This window comes from Fundulus heteroclitus, chromosome 11 (genome assembly GCF_011125445.2).
Source record: "Fundulus heteroclitus isolate FHET01 chromosome 11, MU-UCD_Fhet_4.1, whole genome shotgun sequence".
NCBI classification, from domain to species: domain Eukaryota; kingdom Metazoa; phylum Chordata; class Actinopteri; order Cyprinodontiformes; family Fundulidae; genus Fundulus; species Fundulus heteroclitus.
The window spans coordinates 25,343,658-25,364,713 of NC_046371.1; the positions used below are offsets into that span (position 1 = coordinate 25,343,658).

At 40.1% G+C, this 21,056-nt stretch overlaps 2 protein-coding genes across 3 annotated transcripts in view; both read right to left on the bottom strand.

Annotated features, from left to right (window-relative positions):
* Positions 1-3,859, bottom strand: part of pld2 (phospholipase D2) — a 29,545-nt gene extending 25,686 nt beyond the window's left edge. Inside the window, exon 1 of one of the 2 annotated variants that reach the window (XM_021318794.2) lies at positions 3,441-3,859. The gene's annotated coding sequence lies outside the window, so the exon portion shown is untranslated. Of the gene's footprint in view, positions 1-2,925; positions 3,042-3,440 lie in introns of those variants that run through there. The other variant, XM_036143230.1, reaches the window with a different exon arrangement.
* A 3,889-nt stretch (positions 3,860-7,748) lies between these two features.
* Positions 7,749-17,820, bottom strand: chrne (cholinergic receptor, nicotinic, epsilon). The gene is made up of 12 exons (XM_036143231.1): positions 17,363-17,820; positions 13,035-13,168; positions 12,541-12,585; positions 12,314-12,423; positions 12,036-12,191; positions 11,839-11,936; positions 11,556-11,756; positions 10,689-10,803; positions 10,472-10,586; positions 10,174-10,381; positions 9,891-10,024; positions 7,749-8,632 (listed from the first exon to the last, which is right to left on the bottom strand). Exons 1-12 carry the CDS (start codon positions 17,427-17,429, stop codon positions 8,462-8,464), a joined length of 1,554 nt encoding a protein of 517 aa, XP_035999124.1. The 5' UTR covers positions 17,430-17,820; the 3' UTR covers positions 7,749-8,461.
* Positions 17,821-21,056: the final 3,236 nt, after the last annotated feature.

Consider the following 21,056-nt stretch of genomic DNA (forward strand, 5'->3'; position numbering starts at 1 on the left):
GGATGTGGTCCAACATTTCACAGATGGGACTGTGCACGAGAAGAGCTGCATATTTGATTAGATACGTTCCAACGATATATTAAATGAAAGAAAGAAAACAAAAAAAGGTTGAGGTTTTTCATCGTCTTTCAAGCTAAATCTAAAATTTGCACTTAAACACATTCTTCTCCTACACAATCTAGAACAAAGTTGTGCAAACCTGTGCGCACAATTAGGCAAGTGAGTATTTTGGCCATATCATCATTTTCTGGATAAACTTGAATCCTTAATGCATTTAAGCATAGCAGGTGATGTTTATTGTGTATTGACGGAGGCTGTGGGCTAAGGAGGTCAAAACTGTACATTAAGGTGTGCATAACCATTAGGCAGCTTCTTTTATTTGGGCATAATTGGCCAAAACAACCTAGAGATTTAACTGACTGAAAAGTCAAAAATTACCAATGGTCTCTCAGAGGGATTCAAGCGTATATTCAAAAATACTTTATTTATCCCAAAGGGATGCAACACTCTTGAAATTGCTAAGATATTGGCAACTGTCGCACATTTTGTTGCAAATAGTAAAAAGGTAATAGTATATTAGAAAAGAATCAAGCGTGAAGCTACCAAGAACCCATTATCTGCCAGTTCTGTTATAAGCCATAACTGCACAACGGCCACAACCTTCCCTGGAGTATCTACAAGATGTTCAGTGCTCAGAGACATAAGGTAGGCTGAAACCCAGGCCGCCGCTGCACAACACAGATGAGCAGCAGCCTCTAGACCGGACCTAGAAATATCTCAAGACAGGTTTCTCAAAGGTTTCATGGACTGATGAAATGAGAGTGACTCTCGACGGACCAGATGGATGGGCTTGTAACTGGATCAGTAACGTGCACAGAGCTCCACTTTGAGTCCGAGCAGAGCCCCAGAGCAGCAAGGTGGAGGTGGGATGCTGGTATGGGCTGGTAATATTAAAGATAAGCTGGTTGGATGTTTAAGCGTTGAAGATCAATATCAACTCCTAAACCTACTGCCGGTTTTACCAAGACACTTTCTTCAGGCAGTGGTACAGGAAGAAGTCTGCATCTTTAAAAAAAAAAAGCAAGGATTTTTGTGCAGGGCAATGCTTCTTCACATCCAAGCACCCTTCTGCATCGCTGGCCAGTAAAGGCGTTAGGGATGAAAAACTTACAACATGGCCCCTTCTTCACCTGACCAGTCGTAACCCCATTGAGAACTCGTGGCAAATTCTTAAACGGGAGATTTACAGTGAAGGAAAAGAGTCCAGCTCTCTGAACAATGTCTGGGAGGCTGTTGTTTTTTTTGTTTGTTTTTTTATGTCAGAAAGTTTTGAGCAGTTTGTTATTAATTATCACCAAAACAAATGAAAGTTAAAAAAAAATTGGATAATGTGTGTTTGTCATTTATTGTGCAGAAGTGCACAAATGCACATATATTTTCTCAAGAAAGCCAAAAATGTAACTATTTCCAGTTTTAAACATTCCTGTTTGAGGTTTGTTAGTATTTGAAATTTACCGCCGCGGGTAATGAACAAAAACCATCCTCAAAAATAAGACCAGCATAATAGTTATGCATAAAGTGCACAAGTCAAGCATTTATCTTCTTGTTTTCCAAAAATGCCCCCCCAAAAAAACTAAAAAGTGTTATTTTAACTGCTTTGAAGCTCCACGATAAGCGGTTTTAGACATCCATTGCATTTGTAATTATCTCGCTTCTTCAGAGGTACCTTTAAGGCCTTTACAGAGGAGCTGGATTAAAACCAAAATTAACTTACAAGCGGATTGTACTGCATTTATAGGAATAAAAAAAAATGGGGTAGGGGCACACTTCATGTTCCTAATTGTGAGATTTTATTTTTCAAAACAATTCCTCTTTTCTGCACCTCAAGCACATAACGTCTGAAATCGGTTAAAGTTTATGGTTGAGGTCATACGTGGAAAAGGTTCTGCTTGTTTCCTCTGCCCTTTGGTTGTTTTCTGGTAACATCCTTATTTATTTGGCCAAAAGCGTTGACACTAAACATTGTCACTAGCGGTCTTATGTATGGCGACTCTAGTGCTCAGTCTGCAGACACAAAGGAAGAACCTGCTTAAACTCGCCTTGAATTGTGTATAAAGTACACAGTAAGTAAACAGCGAAAGTAGGACCTATCACTGAATGCACACAGGCAGATTGGTTGAAGTCAATTGTGGGCTTAAACAAGATTTTCTTGTTTTGTTTTGGCTTCCCAGGTTGAACTTTTTTCCCCCAAACTGCTTACTCAGGTTGCACGTGGATTACACACCCGGAGTCACCTGCTATGACACAATTGAGACGATCCCAAGGGGAAGTTTAAAGGATACGAAACAGAAAGCGTCAACAGGATGGGAAATCTGTGAGGGTACCAGGGCCGGTCGTTCGGCCCGCTTGTTGAAATATGTTCTATGAAAAGAACAGAGAAATATAACCTCGCCGATTCAGATGAATGAATTTAAATGCTGAAAAAGCGAGGCAACACACTGAAACATTCATCCCACCAGGGTGTGGTCACAGGTGAAACTGACGCCACAGGACTCAACGCTTTATATATATATATATATATATATATATATATATATATATATATATATATATATATATATATATATATATATATATAGGCATCAGGCTTTGCAGCTTGATGGATCATTCTGATATTAAATTTTAGCTGCATAGAGGGATTATATTTAATTGCATGTTTGCAACTAAAAATCAAATCTAGATAGATAGATAGATAGATAGATAGATAGATAGATAGATAGATAGACTGGAATGACAGATTCCTGCTCATAAACCTGGGCCTGCAATAAATTGAGAAAAATAAATGCCACCTAGTGGGGAAAGCAGATAAATATTTATCCAAAATTTCTCCATAAGTAAAAACAACTATCCAAATTTAATTCCTATCTGGAGTCGGTTTAAAAGGGTCTCCCACTATTCCTTTCTCCCCCTTTTCCTCTTTCAGTTTGTTTAAAACTTTAAAAGACCACAGAGGCTTAAGCGGCTTGAGAGGGGGGCGGAAAGTTTACAAGAGAAGTGATTGAAGTTTGGATGAACTTTTGCAATCCATCTGAGAGTTTTACAAAGCGCGCATTAATCTGCATAAACACTGAAACAAACCGGTTCAGACTTTAATAGCAAGGTTTTGGGGCTGTTCTGGAAAGGATGTGAGCGATTTTTCTCCGGTCTCCACCCAGTCCTCGGTTTCCTACCACGTCTTGAGTCCACAACCAAGCTGCACATCCGTCTAACAATAAAAAAAAAAAAAAAAAAAAACGCGCAGCGATCATGACTCCGGCGTAAAGTAGGACCAGCGCCCGTCGTACCTCAGGGTGTGAAACCTGCTGTCAGGACTAATTCGTCGCGTCACTGCGACAAGGTAACGAAGCGAAATATGTGCCGAGGCCTAAAAATATACTTACTCGTGTTTAATTACAGCCGCAGCTCAGCCCACATTCACGCTCCAAAACGAGGGTTTAAAAAAAAACAGATTAAAAAAAACCCCTGCGCTTTCAGATTATAATTTCACCGTTCTCCACAGCAGGCTGACACAGAAGAATGTCACCCTGTAGGTGATGCACTCCTTTAGTCCCTCCCATTGGCTGAACACTGGGCAGCACAGGGGCGAGAGGGGCGTGTGATGGGAGTCCTTCATTAGAGCTTTAGAGCATGATCGAGATGGGCTTTTTTTTTTTTTTTCCCTCTGTTTTATTCATCGCAACAAAGACTACAGCTGTTCCCGTTCAGCCTGGCTATCTGTTTCATTTGGGACTGAGAAGCTCCCGCGAGATTGACTATGAAGCCAACATGCGACAGAGATCAAGTCTGGGCCTGCAAGCATGGAGAAGACATGCACAAAAATGTAGTTCAGCCACAGCGAACACACGTTCCAGATACGCCACACGAGGCACCACGTGACTTCCGGTGTATAGCCTTTCACAATAAAAGGTCACAAATAGCGCGCATTCCCCCCAAAAACGATTCAATTAATTCCGTTCAATTGCCGCGTCAGTTCATAACAAATGTCATCTTATAGCAAAGATGTATGTGGCCCACAGAATTATATAAAACCTACCCAATTACAAAAACATTTGATTTTAATAACATCTACATTTGAGTCTGTGAAATAGAATACGACTGAAAAGTTGAATAGAATTTAAAAGTCATTTATTTTTCCCTCAGATGGGAAATTCTTTGCCTCAGCTACAAAGTAACTGGAATATTAAAAACAGACACCTAAAAATTGGTAAAAACAATCTGTCATGGTTTTTAGGTGTTTGGCCCACATGCAGAACACAATCGGAGGCAAGAGCAGTTTGAAGATGTGATAGATGATAGAGTGAGTGGCCGACAGTGATCGAGACGCCAGGATCGAAACCCTGTGGGAGAAAAAGAACAGGTTAAGCCAGATGTGGGAATCTAACAGCCGGGCACAGGTAACCTAGCCAGGGGGAGTGGAGCAGAAGAACGGGTTCAGTGGAACTCTTCTCTAGGTGGAACTAGGTGACCAAGTGACAGGTGAGCCGGCAGGTGGAACGGAGGCGGGGAGTCCGAGCAGCACCGCAGCGGGAAGCAGGGAGCAGAGAACAGCCGAAGGAACCAGGGCGAATCCAGGGAAGGGAACTCTTGTCCGGCTTGGTAATACCAAGGGGGCTCGAGGGGAATGCCAGAGCAAAATCTGAGCGAAGTGGATTCAGGAACTTGACTTGAAGCTTCAGCACTCGAAAGAGCGTCTGCAGAACAATCCAGAGCACAAGGCGATCTGTGAGAAAACAGGAGACACGAGTAGCGCTGGAACAAGAAACTGTCGTGAGACAGTGGCCACAAAAGCGTACCACAACGGTTTAACACTCTGGCGTCCTTCAGCTGACTGCAACCCACTTTTAAGCTTCAGGCCAGAGCTGCCGAAGGAGTCGCAGGTGCGCACCACGCCCACCTGTCAACTATGATCACCTGTGAGAGGGAAAGAGAAGAGAGCATGCAGTGCTGACAGGAAACTGTACAGCACAGACTGCAGAACCCTGGTACAATCGACATAAATCTGGAGACTGTCTCATAATTTCAAATATATAAAATAAGAAAAAAAGTATTTCCCCTTATAGTCCCACAGAAGGGAAAATTGTCTCTGTGTTTCACCTCTCATATAGGGAGCAGTTTGCTGCTACTCTGAGTGGCACACCAGGAGCGATCTATGGTGAAGGGCCTTGCTCAGAGACTCAGAGTCTCTGAACTTGCAACATTTACGGCCTTTCTAAGATCCATCATCTGACTCCCTAACCACCAGGCCACCAGTCCCCCCCAAAAAACTATAGTTGTAAAAAGGTAGACACAGATTCCACAAAATGCACAAGTGTAATATGATGAGGTAAAAAATTGCACAGTGTGTGTTTCTTTTTTAATTCTGTATATTTGTTAAAAAATAAACCGTTTACCATAATTTGGAAAACCATGTAACGAAAAGAAGGGATGTAAACTGGTTACTGTGTTTGTTGAGCGTAGAGGTGATTGTAAAGTCTAACAAATAGGCTCCTTGGATAAAGTGGATACAGGCCGGGAGAAATCTCTCCTTTGCGTATTTAGAATGCAGCAGTCTGTCACTGAAGGAGCTCTCCAGTGATGTCAGTGTAATGCACAGAGTGGGAGATATTTTTGCTTGTGTCCTCCTTTCTCCCACAACTTGCACTGGGTTAAGGTGGCATCTTAAGGCCAGGGGATATGTTTCATTCCATTTGCCTCGGAAATCAAAAATAGGCCTTAGCCTAGCTCTTCTCAACAATTGGCCTTAAAGTTTCCCCCAACTTTCAAAGGGGAAAGTCCGACTATGTAGACCACAGTTAGTTTTTTCCCATCAGAAGCCATGAAGTTCGAGTTCTGACTGCAGATGGAATGCAACATTAATATAATGCAATTCAGTTAATAATGCCATCCATCCATTTTCTGACCCACTTAATCCCTCATAGGGTCACGGGTGCCTATCTCCAGTGTTCACTGGGCAAGAGGCAGGGTACACCCTGGACAGGTCACACTCACACCTAAGGACAATTTAGAGATAAACCAATTAACCTAACAGTCATGTTTCTTCCCAGAGAGAACCCATGCATGCACAGGGAGAACATGCAAACTCCATGCAGAAAGACCCAGGGTTGGATTTGAACCCAGAACCTTCTTACTGCAAGGCAACAGCACTACCCACTGCTATTACCTCTCATATAGGGAGCAGTTACTATTGGTAAAATGTTATTGATACAAATAGGTTTAAACCAATCATTAAGTTTGTGATTGCAGTGAAGAGTAAAACTCTCTTTTAACAGAAAGAAATCTGAAGAAACACAAATAAGGCCAAATCACTTTTCCAGACATATTTTCCATGAAAACGAACAAGCAAATAGAAACAATGACAGAGGTGGTGCTGTTAAGGACTTCATCTAGGAGAGAAACACAACCAAACGTAGGACCCTTGGCCATTTTTAAATCTGTGGGGTGAAAAAAAGAGCATAATCATTAAGTTTTGTCAAGAAAGAAACAAGATTTAAGTGTAACTCACCCCAAAACCAAGTTTTTTGCAGATAAACTGTATAAATTAGGTCAAACAGTGCTACTTTGATGTTTATGCGCATTTTTTTACATGTTCATGTGAACTTGTTTAGTGCTGCAATATTTGTCTTAAAACTGGCTCAGTGCTACCCTCTTAGGGTGGAACCATGTTCAAAGCAGTTGAATTTTCCTAATGGTTCAAACAACACATGCTTTTATCATAATAGCCACATTGGAAGCATTGGTCGATAGTGTTTAGCGCTTGTTACAGCTTTGAACGTTAGCCCATGATAGCAATGATGCTGCTAACATCACTTTACCACTCTGCACTCATCCTGTCCCCTGGGCCAGATGTAACTTGTATCCAAATATTTTAAAAAGACAAAATATAATATGAATGACAAGAACAGTTTTAGAAATTCCACTAATGAAGAGTAACAGGTGTGGTTTCTCTCACTGGAGATATATATATATATATATATATATATATATATATATATATATATATATATATATATATATATATATATATATATATATATGTTTGTATATCTGGAGTGTGTAATGAAAATAGTTTCCCTCTAGAATCACACAGGTGTGGTTTCTCTCACTGGAGATATATATATATATATATATATATATATATATATATATATATATATATATATATATATGTTTGTATATCTGGAGTGTGTAATGAAAATAGTTTCCCTCTAGAATTATTAAAATATTTCTGATTCTGATTCTTTAATATTTATTGAAATAGACATACAAACATGTTCATACAAAAATTCAGATTCATTATAACTTGTATAGCAGAATCCTTCAAGTTGTTGGAAATTTCTCTCACCAAAACCTATTTCCAGTTTGTGCCTGCAAGCATGGCAATACAATATTTTCTGATTCTAAATGCAAATCTTGGTGTACTAAAACGTTTTGCCACAAGAGGTCGTTAATTCTCATTAAAGTAGAATAAAGTGGAATAAAACGGCTTTATTCCAAGAGGAAGGTCTTGGAATAAGATGTAGCTTTGCCCTTAGAATCAGAAAACCTGTTTTATGCAATCATTTGATAAGCACACAAATATGAAATTATACCTCAAAACCCAAGCCTGTTTAATGTGTTATTTTGAATATGAGCTGTCCAAACACCCAAATACTACAAACAAATATGACAGAGATAAATCAAACAAGTCATAGCTTTGAAATGCTTTATTTGACAACTGTGCCAAATAGAAAAGGCACTTTATTTTGTCCAGTAATGCACATAAAAATATAGACCATTAAAATAAACACACAATATCATCAAGACAGTGTTTTACTTATCCATCCGCCTTACACGTCATTAATTAAATAAGAAGGCAAGTCTTGTATTCAGATCTGTTGGGGTTTGTTTCTCTTAAGACAGTGAGCAATTAGGCAGCTGTCGCTCATCACATATAAACAAAGCAGCTAAATCTCAGACGCATTCTCCATTTATATAGTTCTTTTCCCATGTGAAATTAAAATTTGCTTAATTGTGTAGCTTTAGCATTTTTTTTTAAATGCACAAGTATCTAAAATCCAAACCCTCTCATTTTCATAACGCCAAGTATTTCTCCTACATTTAGAGGTAATGCAGAAAACACAAGCCATGTTTAAAAGGATCATCCTGAGGATAACTTTGATTTAAAACATAGCTTTATCGACTCATTTTAGGAGCATGTCAAAATGCAAAACTAAATTATACCCTCAGCTGCCTGACAGTTGTTCTGTGTGTTTATTGATACACACATCTATCAAACCTGACCAAAACCCAGAACTGAAGCCTGGGAGTTCACAAACTGCGGCTGCTAACCATATAGGCAGCACGAGGAGAAGTGAACCTTGCAAAATGCTCCACAAGCAGCAACAACAGATTGTTTATTTTTTTAAGAATCTGGAGCATATTTCTTGTTCTCTCCAGGAAACGGTAAATCTGGAGCTCGGTTGAAGTGGCCTGTAAGGAAGATCCCCACGGTACCAATGATGAAGAGGAGAATGGCAGCCCAGAAACAAACCTTGTCGATCATCTTTCCTATCAGAACCCAGCTTTCAATTTCCTGTATTGGAAAAGCAAAAGTAAAACAGATATTTATATGTAAAAAAAAAAAACTAATAATAATTTGAATCTGGAAATACAAAGTCAAGTGAGTATGTCATTGTAGTGGATTGCTACGGAGCCCCTAAAGGGACATGGAGGAAAAAAAAACTATTGCGAGATCTCGCAAAACTATTGCGAGATCTCGCAAAAGGTTTTCCTACATCAGCGAACCGGAAGTAAAACAAATGACCTGATCCACACTCATTACTGGTTAGTCACCACATAGTTGTTTGCCAACCGCCATTAAATAGAAAAAGAAGTTGTAAACAGACACAAAACAATGGAGGCGCAAACACGTCATCCATGGGAGAAGTTTATTGATTTCTATTTTAGTACTGGCCTGACATATAAAGACATTAAATCCATACTTGGCTACAGACATGGACTTGACATTAGTGAGAGACATTTTAAAAGATTAAAAGAAAAGGTTTTCCTACTTCAGTGAACCGGACGTAAAACAGACACACAACAGCGGAGGTGCAAAGTAAAAAGGATAAAACCATAGACATAATATAAGAGTAGACTCCGCACTGACTGTCGCGGCGTAGGAATTACGGCCGCCATCTTGGGGCAGTCAACCTGCTACCCTAACCTGCTGATTCAAGCTGAACACACTAATGATACCTCAGCACTGGGCGGCGTATTTTTGTTTAAATCGACGGACTATTGACATCAGGGCTCGAGGGCTAACTTTTCACAAGGAAGATTAAAAGATATCGTTTATATTATAATGTTATTTTTCTAAGACAGAGAGATACAGGTCTACACGTCCAAGTTTTTGTGACTTAGTCTCTCCAAACTTGCATCTACTCCGTGAAGGCATCAGACCTTATTATTCTATATATATATATATATATATATATATATATATATATATATATATATATATATATATATATATATATATATATATATATATATATATATATATATATGCAATAATTATTGCGAGATCTCGCAATAGTTTTGCGAGATCTCGCAATAGTTTTTTTTTTCCTCCATGTCCCTTTAGGGGCTCCGTAGATTGCAAATTATACCCAAAGCACTTTTTTTTTGTCACAATACAGTGGTCTATCACATGAAATTCCATGAGAATACATTAAGGTTTATGACAAAAATCCTTTAAGTTTAAGAGGCAAGTATACATTTGCAAGGCACAAGATATTTGTTTAAAACAGAAAAATAAAAATATCTTAAAAAGGTAAAGTCACACTCACAGAACCGATGTCATTTTGTTGTCTTTTACTCTCAGCGATGAAGTTGCAGGCGTCCACGCACTGCTTAATCTCAGGCGCTGCCTGCGCCAAACTCTTGTACAGGTTCGCCGTGCTGCTCACATCTATATTATTCACTACAAGGAATGGGAGATGAACAGTGACAAAGCAGCGGGCCAGAGTAACTACACTGATCCAAAGGGGGGGGATGATGACAGCATGAGACAAGGGGGGGCCTTCTAGTTGGAGTACATGGCAAACCTTGCCCGATGAAAATCACTCTCACCAATTGATCGAGTCAGGCCGTGCCTCTCCCGTTGTTTGTCGAACATCATTTCGCTCCGAGGTTGCTTCAGCACGTATTCCTCTGCTCTCTGCATGAGGCCGAAGGAGCTGCGTCGCCGCTCCTTCAGTCCGTTCACCTCCGCCGTCACCTCGCTGTCGTCCACCAGCGGGGACATGCCTAGGAACCGAGGCACCATTTCCAAGAACAACTGCAAGCAGTTCGGACAACCCTCGTTAGCTCACGAAAAGGTCAGTCTGTCGGGAAGACGCGTTTGTCTCATTTCCCGGCGCGTGCTTACATGCTTGATGGTCTTGGACATGATGTGAGTGCTGGGGCTGCGCAGCGAGTAGTTCAGCACCACAATCTGATTGGTTGCAATGAGAGTTGTGACACACATGACAAAAATGATGTACCTGAGGAGGACATCAGAGATGATCTGTTTTGGATAAGAGACCGTCTGGATTAAAGTGTAAAACATGACCAGCTGGGGTCAGAGGAGACTACAGATGACTCACTTTCCAATCAGGGGGACAGAGAGGGATGTCTCAGGGACCTTTTGAGCAATGAGAAATAGGAAGACAGTCTGAGCCAGTAGGACAGAAATGGAGACAGTCAACTTTTGTCCCCCAGCTGGAAGGAAATTATAAAAAAAAAAAAAAAATTTAGCCAGTATAACAGCTGCTTTTAAATCATAGTCATTGTCAGTATTACTGTAGCGGGAATAACACAAAAGCTGTAAACCTTATTTTTATTGTTCCCCACATAAAGCCATACAATAATCTTTAGTTTTATTCCGTCCACAGCACCATGTGTTGCCCACTGCTTTTGCTGTCGTCTAAGTGTCTGGGACCTACTGTATGTAAAATGTGGCGCACGGAAAGCAAAATCAGGAATCTTGTCCTTTTATTCCCAAGTTTAGAGGCGGCAGGGATGGAGCTCAGTGCTAGACATTAAAAATAAAAAACTATTTATGAAAACAGATGCATAAAAATAAATAAATAATTTAATATATGACCATTATTATTCCTAGAAAAAAGCTTTTCGATTTAATAGTGACTCATTATGTGTATGTAACATTTTATGAACTAATTTAATGTGTATATCAAAAACAAAGGCTAAAGATTGAAAACATGTTTAACCTATATTTTCTCCTTAAGTTGAAGATATTCCTTGCGTTAAAAGAATTAATCGATGAGTTTTGCAAGTAGATGCAGGGGGACTGCTGAGTTCTAGCCAAGTGTCTTGGTTCACTTTTGTGACCGTGTTTGCGCCCTGGACAACCACCCACTCGGCCCATATCAAAAAAACGTCACTGCAACCACGCATTTTCCCTGTTCTTTTTTGGTTTTTAAAGGCGATTATTGGTAGTAATTTGCACTGGCCTTGAGCAGGAAGGAAGTAGGCCAGTACAACCAGTGAGGAGATGAGAGAGCATGGCAGGATGATGTTGATGATGTAAAACAGTGGCTTCCTTTGAATGATCAGGTTGAACATGATCTCCTGATACTCTATGTCGTCGGGGGAATACCGCGAGTTGATCATCTTCCTGGCAGGTCTATGGACTATGGCCCACTCACCGTTCTCTGTAATAGGGACACATGAAGAGCTGGGGTGAAAATTGTAGAGTTTGAACATCAGGATATTGACAGGGTGAATAACGTGTACCTGTAAAAGCGGCTGGGTCAATATGCACCCATTCAAAGGGCTCATCATCTTCAACAGCCAAGATCAAGTCCAGTTCGTTGGCACTATATGTCTGGGATCTAGGGTTTTGGTGGCATTCGTGGAATAGAGCAGAAACAATGTTATAAATGCAGAAAAACAAAGCGGCTGGCCTGGTATGCTGTGTTTTATTTCTTCACCTGAATACCAGTGTGCAGTTTTGATAGTCAAAGGGGAAGTAAGTAATTTCAATTGCACAGGTGCTACGATAGATAGCAGGAGGCAGCCAGTACATCCATCCATCGTTGCTGATCAGGACATTAGCGTAGTACGCCACATCAAACTGGCCATCAATGCTGCACAGGGAGAGGATACAAGGGAAAGAGAGCTGACCTGAAGCTGCATTCTCACCCTGCAGCAGGAAAGAAAATGCTGGATCTCACACATTTTTTTTTTGTTTTTTGCGTGAAGGCCTCACTTGTTCTCCAGGACTATGTCGGGAAGCCAAACCGTGTTGTACGGGACCCGGATCACTTCAATGCCGTGATAATTAGTTTTGTTCCAGGCTAGGCGATAATCAGACCATTGCTGTTGACATTTGAGAGAAAGGGCACCAAGGTCGTTAACATCCAAGCTTCACTACAGTCGAGCAAGACGAATAAGGGCTACTGCCACCAGCAATTAAAATTCCAAGAGTCAACTTACAATTTCAATCCATACATTGGTCGTAAGAGTCTCTTCTTTTTCATTCTGAACGGTCAGGGGAGAAGCAGAAAGAGGATTTGAGCTTTGCACTTCTGTTGTCTTTGAAAAGAGCCGACACTGGGCTAAAATGCCAGGGTGTTAAATCTAGTGCATATGGAGTCTTTTAAAACTATTCATACGGTAGTTTCTGAACTTTTTCCACATTTTGTCATGTGTTTTGGTTTGATTTTAGACCAAAACAAAGTAGCACATAATTTTGAAGCAAAAGAGAGGAAACACGGAACGTTACATTTTATTTAAGGTATTTCTCTAACAGCTCTGCACATTTGGAGGTTCTGGCATCCTAACATCATGATGCTGCCAAAATCATGTCTTATGGTGGGGCTAAGGTGTTGAGGGTCATGTTCACTTTTTTGCAATGGACCTTGTGCTCTTCTCTTTTATTTATTTATTTATTCATTTTCTTTCAACAAACGACAAGCTGCCATTCTTACCAGCGAGATAAGGTTAGTCAGCGTCAGCTTGATCATAACCTGCACTTTGTCCTCGGGATGAACCGCAGGACGAATGTTCTTGTTGTAGCGTTTGAACAAGTCGTGGATCAGCTCGGATTCCTCATTGCACGCCACTGTTAGAAGGAAAGACAGGATGTGAGGGAGACATGTGTGCAATTTTCTTTAAGCATGAAGCATTAAGTTTCTAGTGACATGAAATCCTTCAACTAAAATTCGACTTAAAACTTGCCGCATATTGCGAATGCTGTATTCCGAGTGTTGAATGTCACTCACACAAACACATAACTACCAACGACGGTCAGCTCATGTTCCAAAGCAACTCCTGATCTGCACTTTCAACAAGATTTGGGTCATCAACACTGACAGTAATATTCAAGTTTGGCTATAAAAGGTCCCAGTTACACGCTCTAAAAAACCAGCAGATACGATGTCCCTCATGAGCTCCCCCAGTCTCTGGCTGGTCCAGTCAGGTGCAAATATTTAATTTACCCATGGGACCGTCTGCATAGCTGCAGCTCAGTAATGACAGCGTTGACAGCTGTTTCAATTCTTAATCATTAAATACTGTTGAGCTTCACACATGATGCATTCAGGGACAAACATAGTCGAAGTGTGAGAATCTAAATACGTAAATGCAACGGCCTTTGAGTTTCCGAGGAGAAAAAATATTGAAATTAAAATAAAATGAGTTAAAGCTCAGAGATCTGTGAATTCTACTTGGTAATCTAGGTCAACTTAAAAAACAAACACGTGGTTGAATTTTAATATTATTCTGGTCTCTGCAACTGATGGCAGAAAAGGCACTTCTTGCATCGTCATTTCAGCATTGCTAAAGACAGTTGAAGAGTAGAAACCTGAACATTGCAAAGCATTTCTCTTTGAAACAACACCGCTGACTCCCCGATAGCGCTATATGAGCTGCACAGTATGTGCTTAACTTCTAAATACAGCACACTCATCGACTCAAGTGCATACAAAGTTCAGGTTGTTTTTAATGTCAGCGCTATGACCTCGTCGTTTCCTGCAGCTAAGACCTAAAGCATCTTGAAGACAGACGATATAGAAAGGAAACAGAAGGCAAGGTCAGAGAGAATGGCAGGAGGGTGAATTGGCATACAGGTGCTTCAGAAGTTCAGCCGACACAACCTGTAACCCTGGTCTTTTATGCGTTGTAACATGAGGGCAGACAGAAACATGTGTCAGAGCAACACGACCGCAAAGCTAAATATTACATCATCGCCGTTTAAGTGTTGTAAATGCTGGCCTTTGTATTTCCTGATTTTAACTGGCGTGTGCTGATCTGATCAGGTTGATTGCCAATGTTGTGCAGAATAACACATTAAGGTCTGAGACCCCGTTCTAGGCAGCTGACATCTTCAATTCTTGTTTTGCTTATTCGGAAAGCTTTTAGAATAATCAACGAAACGCAAACCTGCCTTTTTAATTATCAGAATGATTAAATGTTTGTTCCTTAGGACAGAATAACATTTCTTGGTTTCTCCCTGAGTCTAAAGAATGCAGAAAAATTATTGGCTGGCCAGTGAGACATGACAGCTGATTTCCTAAGTCATCCTTTGAATCGCCAAACAACTGCTTCCCCAGAAGCTGATGGCATCCAAGGCAACTGAGTTCTGAGATAGACAAAGAAAGAGACAGAAAGTTCTGACTCATCCCGAGTCAGGACCAAGCCTCAACAACTTTCCAGATGCATTTGATGCAAACGTTTGTGTTAGCATCATTGCTACGTCTCTATTTTTTTTTAATATATAAATTACTGCACAGATTATGTTTTTCTTTTCTTCCTCCACCATAGATCTGTGTCCAGCTCCACCCTGTTCCAGTTACAAAGTGAGAAACCACGGCCGCGTACAATGTACTGTACTGGAGGAACCAATGACCTTTCAGTCTGACCTTTGGGTGACATTTACCCATCAGGTAGCTGAGTGACCGTAAGAGCGACAAACCTGAAGCAATCCCGTCGGTCTCATGCTTGATTCTGGACCCACAAAGTAGGCACTATCTTTCCCCGTTCCATCTCTAGTATTCTGGTTCTGGAAGCTGATGAAAGGCTGTTTGATGGATTTAATTTTTTTTTAAATTCATGATACACTTCTTAGCTGTAGTGGTAGACTGCAAGCCTTGTGTTTCAAATCACTGGATAAATAATAAAACATTCTTAATTTACATCAGTAATTAGCTGAGTGGTGTTTTTCATACAATCCTTGACTGAAGTGAAATCTTTCCAGTGATGACACGTGAATCTTAAGCTGAGAAATATGCAATTCTCTTCATTTGACTCTAAATGTTTGATAAAGACTGTCAGACAACTTTTAATAGATGATGAGACTGATAATGATACTGTTTGTATTGTCAGATAGGTAATGTCCAAGCACCTCAATCTGATTTGAGCCACTCCAAAACCTCCTATTTCAGGCATTCAGAGCTAGACTTGAGCTGGAATAGTAAGTAATAAAATTACATATATAATTTTATAATATTAAACATATAAATACACACACACACACACACACACATACATATGTGTATATATATATATATATATATATATATATATATATATATATATATATATATATATATATATATATATATTATTTTTATTTATTTATTTATTTTTTCTTAGTTTTTACATCAGAGCAAATGTGATAGCCAATCCAACTTCCAAAAAAATTACTTTTTTCTCCTCGGTCCACAGAGTATTTTCCAAAAAGTCTTGGGAATAAGATTTTCATCAAGCTGTTTTTGCAGATATTAGTCAAGCATTTGTATTCCTTCTTGTCAGACTTTATTCCTTCTTGTCATAATTGTTTTTTATTGTAGATTTCTCCTACAGATGCCATTTTAAGTCTGTCTCTTTCTTATTGTTGAATTGCCGAATCTGACCTTAACTGGGGGACGTGATGCTCTTTCTGCTTCAGATGTTGTTCTGGGTTCTTTTTTGACCTTCTGGATTGAGTTGAATGTTAGCAGGCTGGCTGCTCCTGGGAAGCTTCACCACATTTGTGGATGATGGCTTTCACTGTGGTTTGCTGGATTCTCATTGAGATGTTTTAGCCTACTTCGTATTGTCAAACAGGTTCTCTTTAAGGGATTTCTTGATTCTCCATGTCTGACCACTAGTTTTGCTAGTGCAAATGACCTAAGGTTTACATAAAAACTGGGTTATTTGCAGTAAACTGATGATTTAACAAGGGAAGACAATTGCCAGAATGATTTGAGTAAATCCCCCCCCCCCCATTATTAATGAAATTAACATTTGAAAACTGTTTTTTGTATTTACCCTGATAAAATTTGTCCAACCATGATTTCTAATAATAATAGTACTAGTAGTATGATAATAATAATTGGTTTGATGAAATGAAAAAGGGAGTGCTGATAAATTTGGTTCTGATAGATCTTTGGAAAGTTATTATAATTTTGAAGATTAAAGTTCTTGTGATGATGTTGTCTTTGGAAGAAAAAAACAAAACCTTCATTAACCCTCTCTTTCAACTGTTGTCATGCCAATTTACAGGGAAATCTGCTTTTAATTTTTGCCCGAATTATTTCTTGTGAGCACCAGAAAAACCGAACTGACCAACTAACTAATGTTCCTGTTTTTAGACTGTAAAAACCAGAAACTTGAATTCAAACCCCACCTTTGATCCTCAGCTACCTTTAACTTTCTTCAGCATGATGAGTTGTCTGTTCGGTAACAAACATCGAGCAAATCGGCGCTACAAAAGGCCCCTCTTTAGGCTTTGACTTCCTTCTCAGGGATCATTTAAAACAAAGAATCAGAACAATCCTCTGGGAAATAAAAATGTTAATCACTGCCAATGATAATTTGATAATTCGTTTATTTATTTATTTTTTTATTTCAGTAATGTCCCTGACTCCTACACTATCCATACTCGGATTTTTATTCACATTTTTGAGGTCTAAAATGTAATAAACACTTCGGAATTTCATACTTCAAATGACTCTTTGGAGATTAAAAGTTGAGGAATTCAGTTTTAAAAACTCAAACCAACTAAAGTAAATGTAACAAAAATGTAAATAAAAAAAAAATTTAAAATCCAATTCCATCCCACTGTATTGTGTCTCATGGCTAGCAAATGGTCAACAGGATTTACACAACAGCTTGATCAAAGAAAGTTTTTTTCACCTATTCACTAGAGTTAGATATTTAGAGCCGGCCGTTCTTAAACACCGACAGTCTGTCCACATAAAACATGCAAGCGGCGTATCTGTGCAGCATACCGGTCGCTGAAGACGAAGCAAAAGTTCACGAACATACTACTTACCCAGGCTTGTTAGAGTCCCCAGGGCGGTCAGAAAGCCGAAAAATATCCCCAAACTGCGCACAGCCATTATGTATCCAAGACCCCCCTAATGCATTCCACTTCACTAAGTTTAAATATAAAGTGTGAGGGGAAAAAGACAGCGCAAGTAAAGACAGAGGGGAAGAGCCTTAAATCCCCCCTATCAAACACCCTGACTGTTGTCCAGCCCTGCTGTCGGTATATCCGAGGCTCGGATTACACAGCAGCTGGAGGCACTAAACCAGGACTTCAAGCAACACTCCAGCCATCCACAATAATCATCATCAAGATCGTTTAACAACAACTACAGCAATCAAAGCCGCCGACCCGTCCATAACGTGCGGGGTTCGGTTAACTGGAACCTTTCTTGCTGTTGATACAGTTGTGTCTGATTTAATTTGCACCCTGGATTTGTTCTCTCCCGTTTTGTGTGAAACCGACGAAAGACGGCCCTCACAGACCTACATGGGGGTTAGTAAGGAGAACAGGTGACTGGCTGTGTGGGCCTGCTCCCCCTTCGCTATTCGTGCAGGGTATTTATACATACTGCAGACTCATAACCACTTCCACTGCAGGAGTCCAGCCGTGAGACAGAGACTGCAGATTAACGGTATTAACAGGAGGCAGACTCTGCTCGAAAAAGCTAATAAAACACCGGGGACAGGGATTCATATCTGCATCGAGATAAGTCAGCTAACGTTTTTTTCTTTCCTGCAGCTCATCTCAGTCAAAACGTGATTTGCCTGTTTTGCGTCACGTAACTGAGTAACAAAGGTAATATCTTCTCCTCAGGGCCAAAGGGCGACAGCGTGAAATTTGGGATGTGCCTTGTGAGTTGCTCAGAATGCGACGTACTTCTAAATATACAGTTGGGAAAACAGAGATGAGCTTCTTTACAGTAACTGGAGCTTGCAGGGGGGGCTGAGTCTCTCACACTCACAAGTCAGGAAGAACTAGAGCAGTCCAGCTTCGGGTTTGGAAGGTGCTTGTGTTTACATCCAAGAAAATATATATATATATATAAAAAGTACAAAGCAACTTCTCAGCCAGGGAAGTAAATAGAAATGTTTTTCTTGTATGTATCAATATATACATTTTCAAATAAAGGGGGAAGGCATGGTTGGATCGGTGCAAATAAGCAAAGCATTGATCTGGGCTCTCTGTTAGGTGTTCATCAGATAGACAACCTGTCTCTGTGGCAGCTGGTTTTAGCAAATATCTCTCTGTAGTGCCAACCGGAATGTAATAGTCTAAACAGTTTATGTGCAGGATGTGTGGGGTCTGCAGAGATGTTATTCAGCCTTCTTCTGACCCTAGACCTGTACAAGTCCTGGATGCAGACGTAATTGTTCATTATAGTTCAAACCTGTCCGGTTTTGTGGAAGAGTCAAACCACACAGTGTTGGATTTGTGCAAAACAGACTGAACAAAGGCAGAAGGGGATCAGCAGCTCCCATGGAAGGTTGTACTTCTTGAATTACCGCAGGAAGTATAATCTCTGCTGGGCATTCTCCCAAAAACTGTCTTTGTGTCAGGACCATGTCAGGTCCCGGGAGAAGGTGGTTCCCAGGAACCAGGAGTGATTCACGGCAGACACAGTGCTGTTGAGGATGGTGAGGGGAGGCTGAAACCTCTGTTGGAATGCGTCTCTAAAAGCTTTGAACATCCAAAGACTCCCATCAGTGCCCATTCCTCTTTATAAAGTATTTCAGTCTGCATCTAATCTGGATGCAGATTGAACTAGTTTACAAAGAAGAATGCCACTTCTGTCTTTGTTAGATATTATGAGATTACAGAAGCAGAAGCTGCTGAAAACAGTCACTGGGGAATAACAGGTAACTCACTTACACAGCGCACGTCACAGATGTTGCATGCATAAACAACCTTGGAGTCTGTGCTATTTCGCAGTCAAGCATTGACATGTCTACTACAGACAACATGTGGGTTGAGGACCGCTCCTGCAGGGGTGTGTCCTTGCTGATCTATATTTAAGCTGATGTAACCGACAGTCCGGGCGCTCTTCCTCATATTTACCTTTTCCTGCGTCGTGATCAATATGAGAGTCCAGTACTGAGGCTGTACCATTTCTCTGGCTTGTTTAGATTAAAAGTGTTAAAGTATAGTTTTTGCTTCAAGTTTCTTACTAAAGAAGTCATTAACAAAAGAAGAATGCTTTTCCCGGGTAAAAGACTGGGAGGGCCATCAACAGGGGACTGTAATCTTTAGCGGCTGTAAACATTTTTTTAAATCTTGCTCTAGTTTCTCATTTAGATATAGCTTGGGGTTTTGACTGGGCCATATTAACTTTTAAATATGCTTTTACACGATATAAACCATTCTACTGTAGCTCTTGCTGTACCTTCATAGTCATTGTCCTGCTGGAAGGGGAACATTGATCCTGGCATCAAATGTTTTAAGGCCTCTGAAAGGTTTTGTCCCACAATTGTCCTGCTTTTAACACCATCCATCTTCCCATCGGCTCTGACCAGCTTCTCTGTCCATGTTTTAGGAAAAAACAACAACAACGACAGCATGATAATGCCACCGACGTGTTTCTGTGTGGGGATGGGTCAGGATCAGGATACTGAGCATTGTTAGTTCTCGCTCTCACATGGTGCTCTGCATTTGGGCCACCGCGTTTAATTTTGGTCTCATCTAACTCAAGCATCTTCTTTGGCTTCTGTGTCTCCTATCTGACTCGTGGCAGACTGTAACTTGGTCTTCTTTTGGCTTTCTTACACCAATTCCTTTGTTCTAGATGCTCATCAGTAAAGGCTAATGATAAAGTGCATAATTAGGTTCTGCCAATTGATTTTTCCACCTGAGCTGCTGATCTCGGCAGCTGCTCCAGAGTTACTATGGAGCTCTTTCTCTGATTAATGCTCTCCATGCCCAACCTGCCCATTTAGGTGGACAGACATAGCTTAGGTTTACGTCTGTGCCATATTCCTTAATCCCATGAAGGATGGAGCAGCGACTGCTTTAAACTTCTCCACAACTTTATCCTTGACCCATTCCTTGGTCTTTATGATGCTGTTGGTCTACCACTGTTCTTGAAAAGAAAAACCTTTTGAGGCCTTGTTTACTATTGACTGATTATGTAACATTTCAAGGAGTCTGGCTTTCATGTAGGGCAGGAGTGTCCAAGCTTTTCATCAAGGGGGAGCACAATTCTCAAGTCAAAGGTACCTGAGGGCTGAAAAATATAATAGTTTTTTTTCCTCCACCACGAAAAATGAGCATGATATGTTTTAACTAAGCAGATTAGTCAGTCTGTTTGTGAGACTGGGATGAGTAAATTATTGCAGATACAAAGCTTTAAAAGGGTTTTGCACATCTGCCTTATTAAAAGATGTTCATTCAGTTTGCTAATTCTTTTTGGGGTCTATAGAAAATAAAAAAAACACTGAAAAACCTTTTGTTTATTTTCTGCAATAAGAACAGGATTTGGGTCCATCTTTCCCTGACAGCACTTGCTGTACGTAGCCAATTTTAATAAATGCTTTAACAAAAGCAGATTTTGGTGCACTAAAGTCTGTGTTTGAGTAAAAGTCATTCAATAGATGTGGTCCTATTTTCTAGGAATTTAAGAGAATATAAAAAGCGTGGCTATTAAAAGATGAAAACATTGTGTTGTGCAAAACATTTTCTGTTGTAAGAAGAATTGAACTTGTTT